Source organism: Canis lupus (assembly GCF_048164855.1).
Source record: "Canis lupus baileyi chromosome 16 unlocalized genomic scaffold, mCanLup2.hap1 SUPER_16_unloc_1, whole genome shotgun sequence".
In the NCBI taxonomy this organism is placed as follows: Eukaryota; Metazoa; Chordata; class Mammalia; order Carnivora; family Canidae; genus Canis; species Canis lupus.
The window spans coordinates 554069-569365 of record NW_027326424.1 but is presented as its reverse complement, the minus strand read 5'-3'; the positions used below and the strand labels follow the sequence as shown (position 1 = coordinate 569365).

At 42.8% G+C, this 15297-nt stretch overlaps 4 protein-coding genes across 7 annotated transcripts in view; 1 reads left to right on the top strand and 3 right to left on the bottom strand.

Annotated features, from left to right (window-relative positions):
• LOC140629517 (membrane-associated guanylate kinase, WW and PDZ domain-containing protein 2-like) overlaps positions 1-15297 on the bottom strand; it is a 316400-nt gene that overhangs the window by 7783 nt on the left and 293320 nt on the right. The window lies entirely within an intron of this gene.
• LOC140629533 (uncharacterized) overlaps positions 1-15297 on the top strand; it is a 130808-nt gene that overhangs the window by 104079 nt on the left and 11432 nt on the right. The gene's annotated exons all lie outside the window — the stretch shown is intronic.
• The window catches only part of LOC140629514 (leucine-rich repeat-containing protein 37A3-like), a 50731-nt gene that overhangs the window by 28813 nt on the left and 6621 nt on the right, over positions 1-15297 (bottom strand). The window contains 2 exon segments of the mRNA XM_072819030.1: positions 2190-2261; positions 5647-5718. Of these exon segments, the coding sequence (XP_072675131.1) occupies positions 2190-2261; positions 5647-5718 (144 nt within the window).
• Positions 6821-13706, bottom strand: LOC140629529 (uncharacterized). Its single transcript, XM_072819050.1, has 2 exons — positions 13289-13706; positions 6821-13025 (listed from the first exon to the last, which is right to left on the bottom strand). Exons 1-2 carry the CDS (start codon positions 13704-13706, stop codon positions 8488-8490), a joined length of 4956 nt encoding a protein of 1651 aa, XP_072675151.1. The 3' UTR covers positions 6821-8487.

Genomic DNA, 15297 nt, shown 5'->3' with positions numbered 1-15297 from the left:
AAGGAGCCTCGGTGTCCATCGAAAGATGAATGGATAAAGACGATGTGGTTTATGTATACAATGGAATATTACTCAGCCATTAGAAATGACAAATACCCACCATTTGCTTCAACGTGGATGGAACTGGAGGGTATTATGCTGAGTGAAATAAGCCAATCGGAGAAGGACAAACATTATATGTTCTCATTCATTTGGGGAATATAAATAATAGTGAAAGGGAAGAGAAGGGAAGGGAGAAGAAATGGGTAGGAAATATCAGAAAGGGAGACAGAACATAAAGACTCCTAACTATGGGAAACGAACTAGGGGTGGTGCAAGGGGAGGAGGGCGGGGGTTGGGGGTCAATGGGTGACAGGCACTGAGGGGGGCACTTGATGGGATGAGCACTGGGTGTTATTCTGTATGTTGGCAAATCGATCACCAATAAGAAATAAATTTATTATTAAAAAAATAAAATTGACACATGGACATAAAACAAACTCAAATATTTAAAAAATAAATATAAAGAGCTGGGTAGTGAATAGCAGAAACAAAATGACTGTGTAAAAAGAAATGTGGTTTTATGACTTTATGGCTCCCTCTTCTGCACCTCTTCAGCACTTTGTCATCCACTTAGTGCTTAGTGCATTATGGTTTGAGCTTCTGTCTATTTTCCTTGTGAGATCATGAGTTCCTATAGGGGTAGGAAGCCTGTCTTAATCATCTGAGTGCCTATGATACTGGGCATAGTGCCTGTCATATTAGCTTTTGATTGACCTTTTTTTTTTTTTTTTAAATGAATGAGAACACTTCAGCTAACATAAAATAATTGGCTTACAAAGTATTTCATAGTAGTAGTAATGAAGTGCCTAATCCTTTGAGCAGTTTATCTCATTTGATTTTCTACAAACGGTGTTTGTAAAGTTTAGAGTCCAGATCACAGAAGTAGCCAAGAAAACCAATACAAGAGTGGCTGTCCCCTAAGACTTGGAAGGTTTGATAACTTAAAGGACTATTCTTAGTGTTTAATCATGCTCTTGCTCTTTTTTACCCACTATCCTTAAACCTACATTTGCAAGAAGACTCTATTTGCTCAAGAGCATCATTAATAGGGATTAATGACTTACACAGCTCTGGATGCCACAGACAAAGATAAAAATTGAACCTTTATAGCAAAGAACATGGTATCTCTGTATGTATACCTAGAAATACTAAAGAAGCATTTCCTCCTTGACAATGAGGCTGGAGAGATTTTATTTTATAATTAGTTAAATCAGGGGCATTTCTGATATGTTTGCTTAATGTAAACATTTCTAACCATAATACTTAACCATCATTTTATTTTACTTTAAAGATTTTATTTCCTTAAGTAATCTCTATACCCAATGTGGGTTTCAAACCCACAACCTCAAGATCCGAAGTCACTTGCTCTATCAACTGAGCCAGCCAGGTACCCCTTAACCATCATTTTAAACATCTGTTTTTAATACTGGTGCTAGAATTCCCACTGAAATCCTTAATCTGCTCTCTTGGTAACTTAATAGGTACTTGATGATACTGCTTACATAATTAACCTGCTTAAATATTTAATATTTAAATGTTTAATTTAGATTAAATATTAAAATCATTCTGGGTTAATGGCATTCAAAATAATGTAAGTGTTCTATATTTTCTTGTCCTGTAGGTGACAATTTGAGGTTAATTTTAATTCCTCTCATTTTACTAAACCAACTTTTTCAAACCTTTTCTGTAAAGGCCAGATAGTAAACATTTTGGGCTTTGCAGGCCATATATGGTCTCTGTCATATATTCTTCTCTTTCTCTTCTTTTCTCTTTTACAGCCCTTTAAGAACGTAAAAATCATTCTTAACTCAGGCTGTATAAAGACAGACCTGAGCATGATTTGATCCATGAGCCATAAATTAAGTATAAATATAAGCACACGGTATATGAACACTTACAAGACAGGTTCATATGTGCATCCATAATTGCTCAGACCTAATTACCCCTTTTGCTCTATAACTGAAGGGTCTTTTTCTATCTTTATCTTGTCTATAGAATTAAAAAACTGAAAATGCATATGAGATATTTAATGCTAGAGATGGAAATTTATTGTTAGAAGAAATTATAGTGATTATCTAATTTGAACCCCATATTTATTTTACAGATAATATAACTAAAAACTCATAATAAATGATTAATTAACTTACAAATACTGTAGGGATAGCAGGCCTTCAAATGAGTCCTTATGTAATTCAGTCAAATAATTTTCACTGAGAATTCTGAAAAATGAAAAGGTTATTTCTGCATCAAAATGCAAAACAACTACAACTATTCACTACACAGGACTAACTCCCATTTGGGAGGGAAACCTGTGTAATGGTGCCACCTAAATATACTAATTCTTCTTTAATTTAGGAGTACTGAGCTCTGCGCTGTTTCCACTCAAATCCTTTTTTTTTTCTTTATTCCTCTCTCTCTCTCTCTCTCTCTCTCTCTCTCACACACACACACACACACACACACACACACAGCCATCCACTTTTTGAACCAAAATGCATATTAATGTCTACTCTCTGGATCACAAAGTCTCTGCTAGAACCCTGGTTTAGATGACAACAATACTGGCAGAACTGACACTTCCTCCTCTCTTTTTCTAAATTCTATGTTGGAAGCCCCATACAGCACTATAGGTAAAGTCATTTGTTTTTTCCCCAACCAAAAAAAAAATTTTTTTTTGAGAACTAAAAAAATGCACATCAAGTGTACATAACATAAATATTCAGTTTAATAATTATAAAGCAAATACCCATGAAACACCACTTGTATCAAGAAAAACCCCTGCCAGCATCCCAGAAGGCTTCAGTGTGCCCCTTCCAAACACAACCTTCTCTCTGATTCCCCAGAAGTAACCATTATCCTGACTTTAATAATTTCTTTGCCTTTTTTAATTTTTTAAAAAGATTAATTGCTGGGAGAGGGGCAGAGGGAGAGAAAGAATCTCCAGCAGACTCCTGGCTGAGTGTGGAGCCCTATCCCATGACCCTGAGATCATGACCTGAGCCCAGTCAAGAGTTGGACACTTAACTGACTGAACCACCCAGGGACCTCAAATTTCCTTGCTTTTTTAAATGTAGTTTTACCTATCATATGTCAGCCATAAACAACATAATTTAGTTTTGTCGCTTCTTGAACTTTATATAAATGGAATCACAGGTATTATTTTCTATGTTGCTTCTTTCACTCAATATTATCTTATAAATTCATTATATTGTTGCATGTAGCTGAGGTTGGTTCATTTCAATACCTAGTATTTATTGCATGTCTAGCTACATGTGGCTACTGAATACTTGGGAGTGGCTAGTGTGACTGAGGAGCTGAAGTTTTTATTTAATTAATTTTTTTTACTTTAAAATACAAATGAAAAAACTGATACTCAACAGTTATTAGAAAATGTTTAAATATGTTTGCAACAATGTAGGTATGTGATATTACTTTTTCAACTGTAATTTTTATGAAATCTAAATACAGAACAAGTATTCTTGATAAAAGACTAGCAATCAAATTGAGATTTCAAAGAGTTACTATGGAAAAAAGAACATAAAAAGAACACAAACTCTCAATAATTTTTATACTGATTACATGATAGAAATGATATTGGATATTTTGAAGACAGTATAAAACATAGACTATCTTACTAATAATGGGTATAATAATTATATGTCGAAATAATATTTTGGCTATAAGAGCTAAACAAAATATATTAACATTTATGTCATCTCTCTCTTTTTACTTTTAATTTTTAAGTGGCTATCAGAAAATTTGAGATTACTTATGTGGCTTTATGGTTCAAACAAATAGTGTTCCATTTTATGACTATTCCACACTTTATTCATTCTACTGTTGGCAGATATCATCCAATAGATATATAGAAAAACAGGTTAAAATCCTGCCCCAGGAGAGCAGTGATCCATAGTTAGGAACCTCTGCTTACAAGGTATAACCTTCAAGCTGAACCAGACATCTGCAGGACTTACCACACTCGTGTTCTAGTATATAAATTCCCAAACACATGCTTTTTAAAAATTAATTTTTTAATTTCAATTCATTTTTTAAAAATATGTAATATATTCACATGGCCCAAAATTCCAAAGGTATATAGTACACAACGCAAAGTTTTTCTACTACCCTTGTCCACAGCCCACCCATCCCCCTCCATTCCCTAAAGAAAATTAACGTTATTTATTTCTGCGACAATTATTTTCAGTTTTCTTATAAGTTTGGGAAATAAAATATCCCAGTCAGACACTATCATGGAGAAATATAAACTACACATAGTATTTAAGAAATTCACAAAATAAAAAACAAATGCCTAGTTCTAGCATTTCTCCCTTACCAATAAGATATCAGACTAAGGGGCGAAATCTACTTTAGAGGGATCATAATCCCTATTTTTAGATTGCTATGATTACTGTCTTTTATTGTTAATTCAGGAGTCATTTATGACTTCTCTGCTCAAGTTGCACTAATGATATGACACCAAACTCTCATAAAAACACCAGTTGATTGCTTTGATTGTAATATTTTTTTTTTCTAAAAACACTTGTGTCTACATTGACTTTTTTCTACAGATCAATTTTTATAAAAGATAACAGAAAATTGGCAAAGGACAGAAAATTCACTCAAGAAATACAAATGTTCAGTAAACATAGGTATTTAAATTTACAAGTAATCAGAAAACTTCAAATTCACATGGGACCCCTTTTATTCACGCATCAGACCAGCCAAGAAATGGAGAATATCCAGTAGTGGGTGGTATGAGGATGTGAATGCTGTCATGGTCTATGGGTTGGAGTATAAGTTGGCACAACTTTTTTGAGGGCCATTAAAATTTTACATCTACATAGTCTTTATTCAAACAATTCCATTTCTAGATATCTATTCTACAGAAATACCTGCCCACATACACAAAGATGCATGGTTGAGGCAGTTCACTACAGCAGCGCATGTGACAAGAAAATGGGACACAGTCTAAACATTCATCAATATGAGAATTACTATATACATTCATACTTTGGAATATATTACACAGGCATATACATGAATGGGGTAACCCCCTATCTATACACTAAAAGAAAAGAAATCTAAGACATAAGATAAAAGAATCAAAAGATTCATTTATAAGCATAAGCATAAGCAAAAGAATCAAGTTGTAGGAAGTTATCATTTATATAAAAACAAAAACAAAAACAAGGTAAGAAAATCCCACAACAAACCTATTTTGTTGTCTATAAATATGTATGTAGACAAATGCATGGAAAAAGATCTGGAAGGATATATACTAAATCCAGATAGTGGCTATCTCAGTGGTAGGGGATCAGAACACAAAGAAGATGTTCACTTTATCTATTCTTTCATTTTTATATATTGAGGATATAATCATGTATTCCTATATAATGGAAAATAAGTTTAGATTGACTCTAAATTTTAAAGAGAGCCTGTCAAATTCAATTTTCAAGATAAACATAGAATTGCCATCAATAGAGGTTGATTTGGGATATGGAGGGGGAAATACCTTTCCTCCAAGATACTGACTTCAAAATTTTTGACTAAGAAGGATCTCAGGATGCAGTGTTTTGTATTCGTATTCGGAGAAAATATACTCACAATTTCTCAGTCCAACGGTATGGCTTCCATGTATTCTCCTCAATGTAAGAAATAGCGTTTCCTTGGAAATTTCTGTGAAGAAACACAGTTCAGATCCTTGACTAGTTAGGAAAAGAATGAACAGAATAAGTAAAGAATCATAGGCAACCTTGGGGGAATATGCAAATGCAGAAAATACCAGCTTCTTAATATCCATAGCTATCAGCATCCAAGTTTGCACAATTAATAAAGAAATGTGGGGCCATTGGTGTAAACAAGCCATCTCATTAGAACCAGAACTTCCTATTTGTCTAATTTCTTGGATAGATAATGCCAGTTAATTACTTTATGAATATGGTATTTTTCTCCAAATCACCTCTATGTGTCTAAAATGGTTCTTTCTGTAAATCAATGAGAAAATAATTGAACCGAAAAATGGCAAAAAAAAAAGTATCAAACAAAGGTAAAGAAAACAAAGGTAAAGAAATCCTATGCCAGGAAACAAAGGTAAAGAAATCCTATGCCAGGAACACCAAAGCTTTGGCCCAGTGACTTCTTTTGAAATCTGTCCAGCTGTTAGGAGAAGTTAGAAATGAGAGGAACTAATATGGAGAGATTTCTTAGACATGTTACATAGGGAAAAGCAACAAATTACTGAGCAAGGAACAAAAAGTATTACCTGATTAGGGGAAAATTGCAAAGGAAAGTGATGGGAAGGACAGACACCAAAATGGTAACAGGAGTTATCTTATGGGTGGTAGGGGGGGTTGGGTGGGATTTTCACATTTTATCCTATATGCTTGTGACATTAAAAAAAAAATGAGAATGTATCCATGAATTGCAAGTATTTCAAAAAAGCTATGAAATGCCTGAGTTCAGTTTTAATCACTAATTCTGTATATGACTGAATCTTACCTTTAACTTATCTTCTTCCCTCAGCAACAACTTACCTATTCATTTGTTAAGGTGTTATTTATTCATGAGAGACCAGAGAGAGAGAGAGAGAGAGAGAGAGAGAGGAAGCGGCAGAGACACAGGCAGAGGGAGAAGCAGGCTCCACGCAGGGAGCCCGATGCAGGACTCGATCTCTGGACTCCAGGATCACGCCCCGGGACGAAGGCAGGCACCAAACCGCTGAGCCACCCAGGAATCCCCCCCCTATTCCGTTTATATACACATTTTTTTCAGGGGAGTCAGAAATAAGGCAAAACAGATAGCCATCTGCCCATCATCTGCCTAGTGGCCATTTCCAGTCAACCAAAATGCCTTCTGGTTGCTTTATGTTCCCTGATAAAAGATGCCTAAACCTGAATTTATCTCCCTCCAACTGGCTGTCCTTCCCAACTGCTGTATTTCCACCTGCTCATCCGGGACAGAAATTTCTGAGAGTTATAGTTGATTTTTCTCTTTTCTGGATGCACCCTGCCCACTACTCCCCTCAGCAGTTACGCAGTCTTGTTGCTTCTTCCTCTGTGATGCTTTCAGGATTTTCTTTCTACTCCTATCACAGCCATTCTGTTCTGGCCCCTTGTCACTTTACTCCCAGCTTTTGCTAGACCATTCTTTCTGGTTTCCCTGGATCAAGCTTTCCTCTTTAGATCTCTCTACATAGGGAATAGAAAACAATCCTCTTGTTTTAGTGATACATATGTCTTTCTGGAAAACTTTCAATGGCTCTCTATATCTCAGCATAACTTTCAAACCCTTCTAGCTGATAGTCAAGGGTATTCATAACCGTATCTTTCACTGCTTCCTAAGCTAATGCTTTTTTTTCCAGATTTTATTTATTTATTCATGACAGACACACAGAGAGAAAGGCAGAGACACAGGCAGAGGGAGAAGCAGGCTCCATGGAGGGAGCCGATGTGGGACTCAATCCCGAGTCTCCAGGATCACGCCTTGGGCTGAACGCAGCGTTAAATAAATCGCTGAGCCACTGGGGCTGCCCTCCTAAGCTAATTCTTTTTTTTTTCTAAGCTAATTCTTAATTCCTGATCATTCTCGCAGCTGTGCCTTTGCTTAGACTATACTCCCTATTCTTGCTGTATTTAACAAATCATAGCCACTCTAAATCTCAGCTGAAGTTTTAGCTTATCCATGCAGCTTTCTCTGACCCCTACACTCCATTGATTACAGATTCTGGTGACTTACAGAACCTATAGTCTGTACTTAATTATAGGTCACCTGTCTTTCTATGCCTATTTCCTTTCTTCCCACCTATTATTTCATATTCTAAAGACAATGCCATACTTGCATGGCTGCCACAGTACTGAGTCCTGGGCGGGGCATAAAATGGGTGCTGTATATAGAAAACCAAGGGACAAAGATGAGTTCTAAACATAGCTGAGGAATCAAATAATAGCTAACACTCACATATATGTGAGGCACTGAAAACGTGTTTTATATGTATTAACTCACCAAATCTCACAATAATCCCACAAGGTAGTAACTATTACCCCATTTTATAGATAAGGAAATTGAATCAAAAGCTAATAAGTGACAGAACTCAATTCAAACCCAGGCAGTCTAATTCCGGAATCTCTACTCTTAACCACTTTTTTGTATATCACCAAGGAGATGGAAAGAGGGACATGTTGCTATAAAGATGGGAGAGTAGAGGTTAAGCGATTAAATCATGGGGCTAAAAAAACTGGATAAAGAATAAGGACAATTACAAGTAAACGAGTGCAGACGTGGGAACCACAGCAAACAGGAAAATGAAGATAAGGACAGTTGTCAAAGAAAAGGTAAAAAGAGAGAGTCAGTCAACATGGTTGGGGAGATGACGAAGGCCCAGGAAGACCTCAAAGAAAGGCTGCTGTGTCAAGCAGGAGGCAGGGAACAAATGAGAAAAGGCAATTCTTACAAGATGGTGAAGGTGTTGTTGTCCGTGTTGGGCTCTGGCACAGGCACTCTGCGGAGCCTCTGCTTTGGGCTGAAACCAGTACACGATAGCGTCTCATCTTTGCAGGTACAGAGCTCACATATGTTGACATTTGTGGTAACACTCTGTTCTGGCTGCTCAGTGAAAGTTGTATATGCCTTTTCTGGGAAGTATTTTGCAAAATGCACCACTGAGGGCTGAGTCGTTGGGGGGAGAACCGACTCAGATGACTCTGGTTGGTGACTTACAGTAATTTCCAAGTCCATAGGTGGAACAGTGACTTTAGTCAGGTTTGGCTGTTGACTCTGAACACGCTCTCGATGTGCAAGTGTCACCTCAAGGTCCGCTGGAGAAGGAGCTGTAGTCTTCTTCGTGGTTGCAGAATGTTTAGCCTCTGTAATAGGTTCTGGAGTAATGGTAAGCCCCAAGCCCCCATTATGAAATGTGATGCTGGGTGATTCTGGATGCTGGACTTCACCCTTACTTGGAGTTGGACTCATCACTTCCTGATGAAATGGATATTGAACTTTAACCTCCTTAGGTGGCTCTGGAGGCTGAGTTGGGGTCTCTTGCCTGGCTGGAGAAGGTTCAACTTCCATATTGGATCCTGCAGTTACAGTAATTTCCAGGTCCATAGGTGGAACAGTGACTTCAGTCAGGTTTGGATGTTGCCTCTGAATCTGCTCGAGATGCGCAAGCGTCATCTCAAGGTCCTTTGGAGGGGGAGTTGTAGTCTTGGTGGTTGTAGAACGTTCAACCTGGGTAGTAGGTTCTGAAGTTATGGTAAGTCCCATGTCCACAGGATGAACTGTGACACTGGGTAAAGTTGGATACGGAGCCTGATCCTGACCTAGGGTTGGAACTGTCCCCTCCTGATGGAATGGATATTGAACTACAACCTCCTTAGGTGGCTCTGGAGGCTGAGTTGGGGTCTCTTGCATGGTTGGAGAAGGTTTGGTCTCTGTAGTAGGTTCTGGAGTTATGGTAAGCCCCAAGTCCAAAGGTTTAACTTTGACTTTATTTAAGGTTGAATGCTGAACCTGAACCTGCTCTGATGGTGGAAATGTCACCTCAAGGTCCTTTGGAGGAGCTGTAGTCTGATGCAGAGTTGTAGACTGTTCAACCTCTGTAGTGGGTTTTGGACTTATGGTAAGCTCTAGGGCCAAAGGTTGTGTTGTCACATTTGGTGACCACAGGTGCTGAGCTTGATCCTGAGCTGACGTTGGAACTGCTGCCTCTTGATATATGGAAGGTTGAGCTACAAGTTCCTTAGGCAGCTCTAGAGGCATGGTTGGAGAAGGTTCAATCTCTGTAGTGGATGCTGGAGTTCTGGTAAGTTCCAGGTCCAAAGGTTGAACTGTGACCTTAGTCAAGTTTGGACGGCGAGACAGAACCTGCTCGAGATGTGCAAATGTCACCTCCACGTCTTTTGGAGGAGCTATAGTCTTTTTCAGGGCTGTAGAATGTTCAACTTCTGTAGTGGGTTCTGGACTTACAGTAAGCTCCAGGTCCAAAGGTTGAACTGTTACACTGGGTGATGATGGATGCTGAATTTGATCCCAACCTGGTGTTGGAATGGTCTCCTCCTGATATACTGGAGATTGAGCTACAGTAACCTCCTTAGGTGGCTCTGGAAGCTGGATTGGAGTCTCCTGCATAGGTTGAGGAAGTTCAATCTCCTTAGTGAATTCTGAAGTTATGGTAAGCCCCAGGTCCAAAGGCTGAACTGTGACTTCAGTCAAGATTGGATGCTGAGCTTGAACCTGCTCTTGATGTGCAAATGTCACTTCCATGTCCTTTGGAGGAACAGTAGTTTTACTCACGGTTGTAGAATGTTCAACTTTTGTGGTGGGTTCTGGAGTTAGGGTAAGCTCCAAGTCCAAAGGCTGAACCATTACATTGGGTAACAATAGATGCCGAGCTTGATCCTGACCTGGAGTTGGAACTGTCACCTCCCGATACATGGGAGGCTGCATTACAGACTCGTCAGGTGGCTCTAAAGGAGGACCTGGAGTCTCTTGCATGGTTGAAGTTTCAACCTCTGTAATGGGTTCTGGTGTTATGGTAAGCTCCAGATCTAAAGGTTGAACTGTGACTTCAGACAAATTTGGACTCTGAGCCTCAACATGTTCTGGATGTGGCAGTGTCACCTCTGGATCCTCTGGAGGAGCTAGAGTCTGCTGCAGGGTTGTAGAAGGCTCTGGAGGTACAGTAAACTCCAAGTCAACAGGTTTAGCAGTGACACTGGGCAAGCTTGAACGCTGAGCTTGATCTTGTCCTTGAGGTGGAACTGTCATCTCGTTATGGACTGGAAGTTGTGGTTCAACCTCCTTAGATGGCTCTGGAGGCTGAGCTGGAGAAGGTTCTGACTCTTGATGGGGCTCTGGAGACTGAGTTGAAGCCTGCTGCAGAATTGGAAATGACTCTAGCTTCTCAGGGAGCTCTGAAGGCTGAGTCTGTGCCACCTGTTGGGCTGGAGAAAGTTCTACCTCCTTAAGGGGCTCTAGAGGTAGAGATGGAGCTTCTTGCAGGACTGGAGAGGATTCCACCTTCTCAGGAAACTGTAGAAGCTGAGAAGGGGTCTTTTGAGAGACTGGAAGAGGTTCCACTTTGTCAGCAAGTTCTAAAGACTGGGCTGGGGATTCCTGTTGTGTGGCAGAAGGCTCTACCTCCTGTCGGGGCTCAGGAGATATAGCTGGGACCTGCTGGGGAACAGGAGGCTGAGCTGGAACCTCTGGTTGGGTTGGAGGCTTGACGTCTTCAGTGGGCCCTGGAGAATGAGCTGAGACTGTGTACTCATTTGAAGATGGTTCAATCTCCTTATGGGGCTCTGATGGCTCAACTGGGGCCTCCTGTTGGGCTGAAGTAGGTTCCATCTCCTTAGGAGGGTCTGGAGTCTTTACTATGAGTTCTTGTTGGCCTGGAGGAAATTCATCTTCAAGGGTCTCTGGAGACTGGAAAAGAAGCTCAGACTGGGCTGGAGAAAATTCAACCTGCTCAGGGGGAACTGGAGCTTGAGCAGAGGCCTCCTGCTGCCCTGGAGAATGTTCAAACTTAGTGGGCACTGGAGTTATGAAAACCTCCAGATCTACAGGTTTTGCTGTGATATTGGGCAACATTGGATGCTGAGCTTCACCAGGACCTAGACGTGAGGATGTCACCTCATGATGTACTGGAGGCTGAGCTACAATATCTGTAGAGGACTCTGGAGGCTGAGCCTGGTGCTCAGGCTGGACTGGAGAAGGTTCTACACCTACGACAGGCATCTGAGGCAGAGATGAGCTCCACTGCTGGCTTGGAGAAAGTTCAGTTTCCTCGGGAAGATCTCCAGTCTGTTCTGGTACTCCCTGCTGATCTGGATAAGGTTCAACATTTTCAGCAGGGGCTGGATGTTGTTCTGGAAACCCACTCTTCACATGAATTTGTGGAAATTGAGTGGGAGCCTCTTCCTGAGCTGGAGATGGTTCTCCCTCCTCAGAGGCCTGTGGATACTGGGTTGGGGCCTCCTGCTGGGTTGAAGAAGGTTTAGCTTTCTCAGGAGTCTGTGCATGATGATCCTGGCTCTCCTCCTGTATTGAGGAAGGTTCACCCTCCTCAGGGATTTGTGGAAGCTCAGCAGGGGCCTCCTGCTGGGGTGGAGAAGGTTCCTTCTCTTCCTGAGTCCCTGGAAGTTGAGCCAGGGCCTCCTCCTGGGTTGAAGGTGATTCACCCTCCTCAGGAGCCTGTGAATCCTGAGCCAGGGTGTCCTGCTGGGTTGTGGAAGGTTTAACCTCTCCAGGGGTCTGAACAGGGGTCTCCTGCTGTGTTGGAGGTTTCTCCTGTGTGGGAGATTCTGGGGACTCAGTTGGAGTCTCCTGTTGAAATGGCAAATGTTCATTCTCCTCAGGGGACTGTGGAGGCAGAGTTGGGGCTTCATGCTGGGTTGCAAAAGGTTCCACATTAAGGGGCACAGAGGGCTGAGTGACAGACTCACGTTGAACTGGCAAAGGTCCCACCTCTGTAGTGGGTTCTGGTGTTACAGTAACCTGCACGCCTGCAGGTTTAACAGTGATATTGGGCAGGTTTAACTGTTGAACCTGATGGTGACCTGGAGGTGCAACTTTCACCTCATGATGCTCTAGAGGTTGAGCTGGGTGCTCCTGCTGGGTTGGAATAGGTTCCACCTCCCCCAAAGACAGCTCTGGTGGCTGAGCTGGTTGTTCTTGCAGGATTGCAGGCTCAGCCTTCTTGGGGTGCTGTGGAGGCTGAGTCACAGTTACAGTAAGTGCCAAATCTACAGGTTTAACAGTGACATTGTGTAATTTTGGCCGCTGAGCTTCATTCTGACTCAGAGATGGCACATTTACCTCCTGAGGTGGTACCTTCTCCTCTGGTGGCTGAGCTGGGGCCTCCTGAGGGGTCCAAGGTTCTACTTCCTCAGGTGCCTCTGTAGGTTGAGCTGAGGCTTCCTGTTGGACTTCAGGGGTACTTGAAGGTTCAGCTGGGCCTCCGGTGGGCTTACAGAATTTCCAGCTTCCTTAAGGATCTCTGGAGGCTGAGATAGAGCGTCCTGAAGAAGTGGAGGTGTTTCTGTCTCTTCAGGGGACTCTGGATGCTTGGCCTGGGCCTCCACTCCAGGCACAAAAGGTTCAGGTTCCTCTACAGTGGGCTGGAGAGGTCCTGCAGGGGTCTCCTGCAGGAGTGAAGAAATTTCAAGCTCCTCAGGGAGCTCTGGGGGTTGATCTGGTCCCCCTGGGAAATCCATTGGTCGGTTTTCCTCAGGGTATATGATATCCATACCAGAATCTGAATAATCGTCCTGCAGTTGTTCTAGGAGCTCTTTATTTGCAAATTGGTTTGGAGTTCCAATAACAACTTTGGCAAGCCTTCGATGCTGAACTAGATCTTTGTCCAGGTTTGGGGATGAAACAAAAAACTTTCTTTGGTTTAAACCCTGACTATCCAGAGGTGGAGCAAGTATTTCCAATGACTGGTGATCTTCTGGCTCATCTCCAGTTTTCATCTTACTTTTGAGTGGAGGAGGCAGAACTATGGCCTGATTCTCATCACCCAACGCTGGAACCACTTGTAAGAGCCTTTCGTGCAGGGTTGGCTTGTCATTCAGATACTGATCTGTCTCTGGGGGCAGCTCACCATTTGAATCCGTGTCCAGGAATGGAACCAAAGTCTCAGTCAACTGCTTAGGCGGGGCCGACATCTGGGCTGGAGCAGAGGACCTCAAGTTATTAAAGCCCCCCCCCCCCGCCTCTGCGGGGCGGGTAAGTGCCTGGAGCGATTCATGCAGGAGTTCAGAAGAGTGCGAAGACCAGGGTTCCGGGGGTTCCGGGGGTTCCGGGGATCTCCGAGGGCCGGAGGTCCGACGGGCCCACGCGGGAAGCGGAGCTGCCTGGCCCAACAACCACGACGGTTGCCAGGTAAAAATAAACAAAAGGTAGAGGCAAAGCCTGGACATGATACTCTGCGGAGCAGAGACCCAAGCCAGTGGGGCGCTCGGTCTCGCCAGAGAAACCGAAATGTTCAGGGAGCCCGGTGACGCCCCCATTGTTAGCAACTGCGCGCCCCTCCCCCGCCTGCGTCCCACCCTTTATTTACCACCTTTGTGAGCTTGGCACAGCTGGGGTGCGGCTGGGCTCCGAAGCCCCTGGTTCAAGCCTCTTCCCCAGAATCCCCAGGCCAAGCCTCCCTTCCCCTGCAAAGGCCACCACTACCTCCCGCCGAGCTACAGGGAAGGATTTGGGCTGCTGGAGTCTGCAAGGACCCAGACTCCAGCCGCTCTGAGGTGTAGGGTCGGGGTGTGGAGCAGTTTCCCCAGGAAGCAGAAGACCTGGCGTCCCGGAGATTCAAAATGCTAGTCCACTTCTGGCGGATCGAACTTGTCCTCTTCAAAGCTTAAATCCGAGACACATTCCTCCTCCCCCTGGCTGTACTGCTTCTAAGAAAAGAGGCTGACCTGAAGAATAAGCACAGGGACAGTGGGGAGGGGAGCACACTTCACGGTTACTCTGAATGTTGCCATTTCCTCTAAGTTCTCCCATCCGAGTACTAACCAGGCCCGACCCTGCTTAGCTTCCGAGATCAGACGAGATCGGGCGCGTTCAGGGTGGTATGGCCGTAGACTCCTCTAAGTTCTCAATACGCATGTCTGAGTTTTAATTCACTACTGTGTTAGGAGGAGGCTACCTACCACTGAATCAGCGATGGCTCCAAACTCTGTGGGAGGGGCTTGGGGGCATGGGGGGAGGGGAGAGGTGAGCAATTCATTCTGGGAGTGAGAGTCTGAAACCAAGGGACTAGCCCTCCGTTTACATTAGGATGGAAAACTTCCGCGTCCCACCTACACTCAACACACCTGTCAATCTAGAACAAGTAACCTTGAGGTCTACCCTGTGTGCACGCATGGAGAAGGCACTTAAAATGTTGAGGTCAGCATGTTAAACTTTCTGGAAATACTGTAACTAGCGCCCCGTTTACTTCCTTCACTGTCCTTTCTATAATCTCTTTCATTTTAGTCCGTGTTTATGGGCTGGCACAAGCTCTGGAGAACGTAGGTTTTTGTTTTGCTTTGCTTTCAAGGATTTATTTATTCAGAGAGACAGAGGCAGAGACACAGGCTGAGGAAGAAGCAGGCTCCATGCAGGGAGCCCGACGCGGAACTCGATCCGGGTCTCCAGGATCACACCCTGGGCTGCAGGCCGCACTAACCCGCTGCGCCGCCAGGGCTGTTGGAGAGAACGGATTTTATCCTATTCCCAGTGTCTAGCACATACTGTGGTTTTTAAATGGAACTA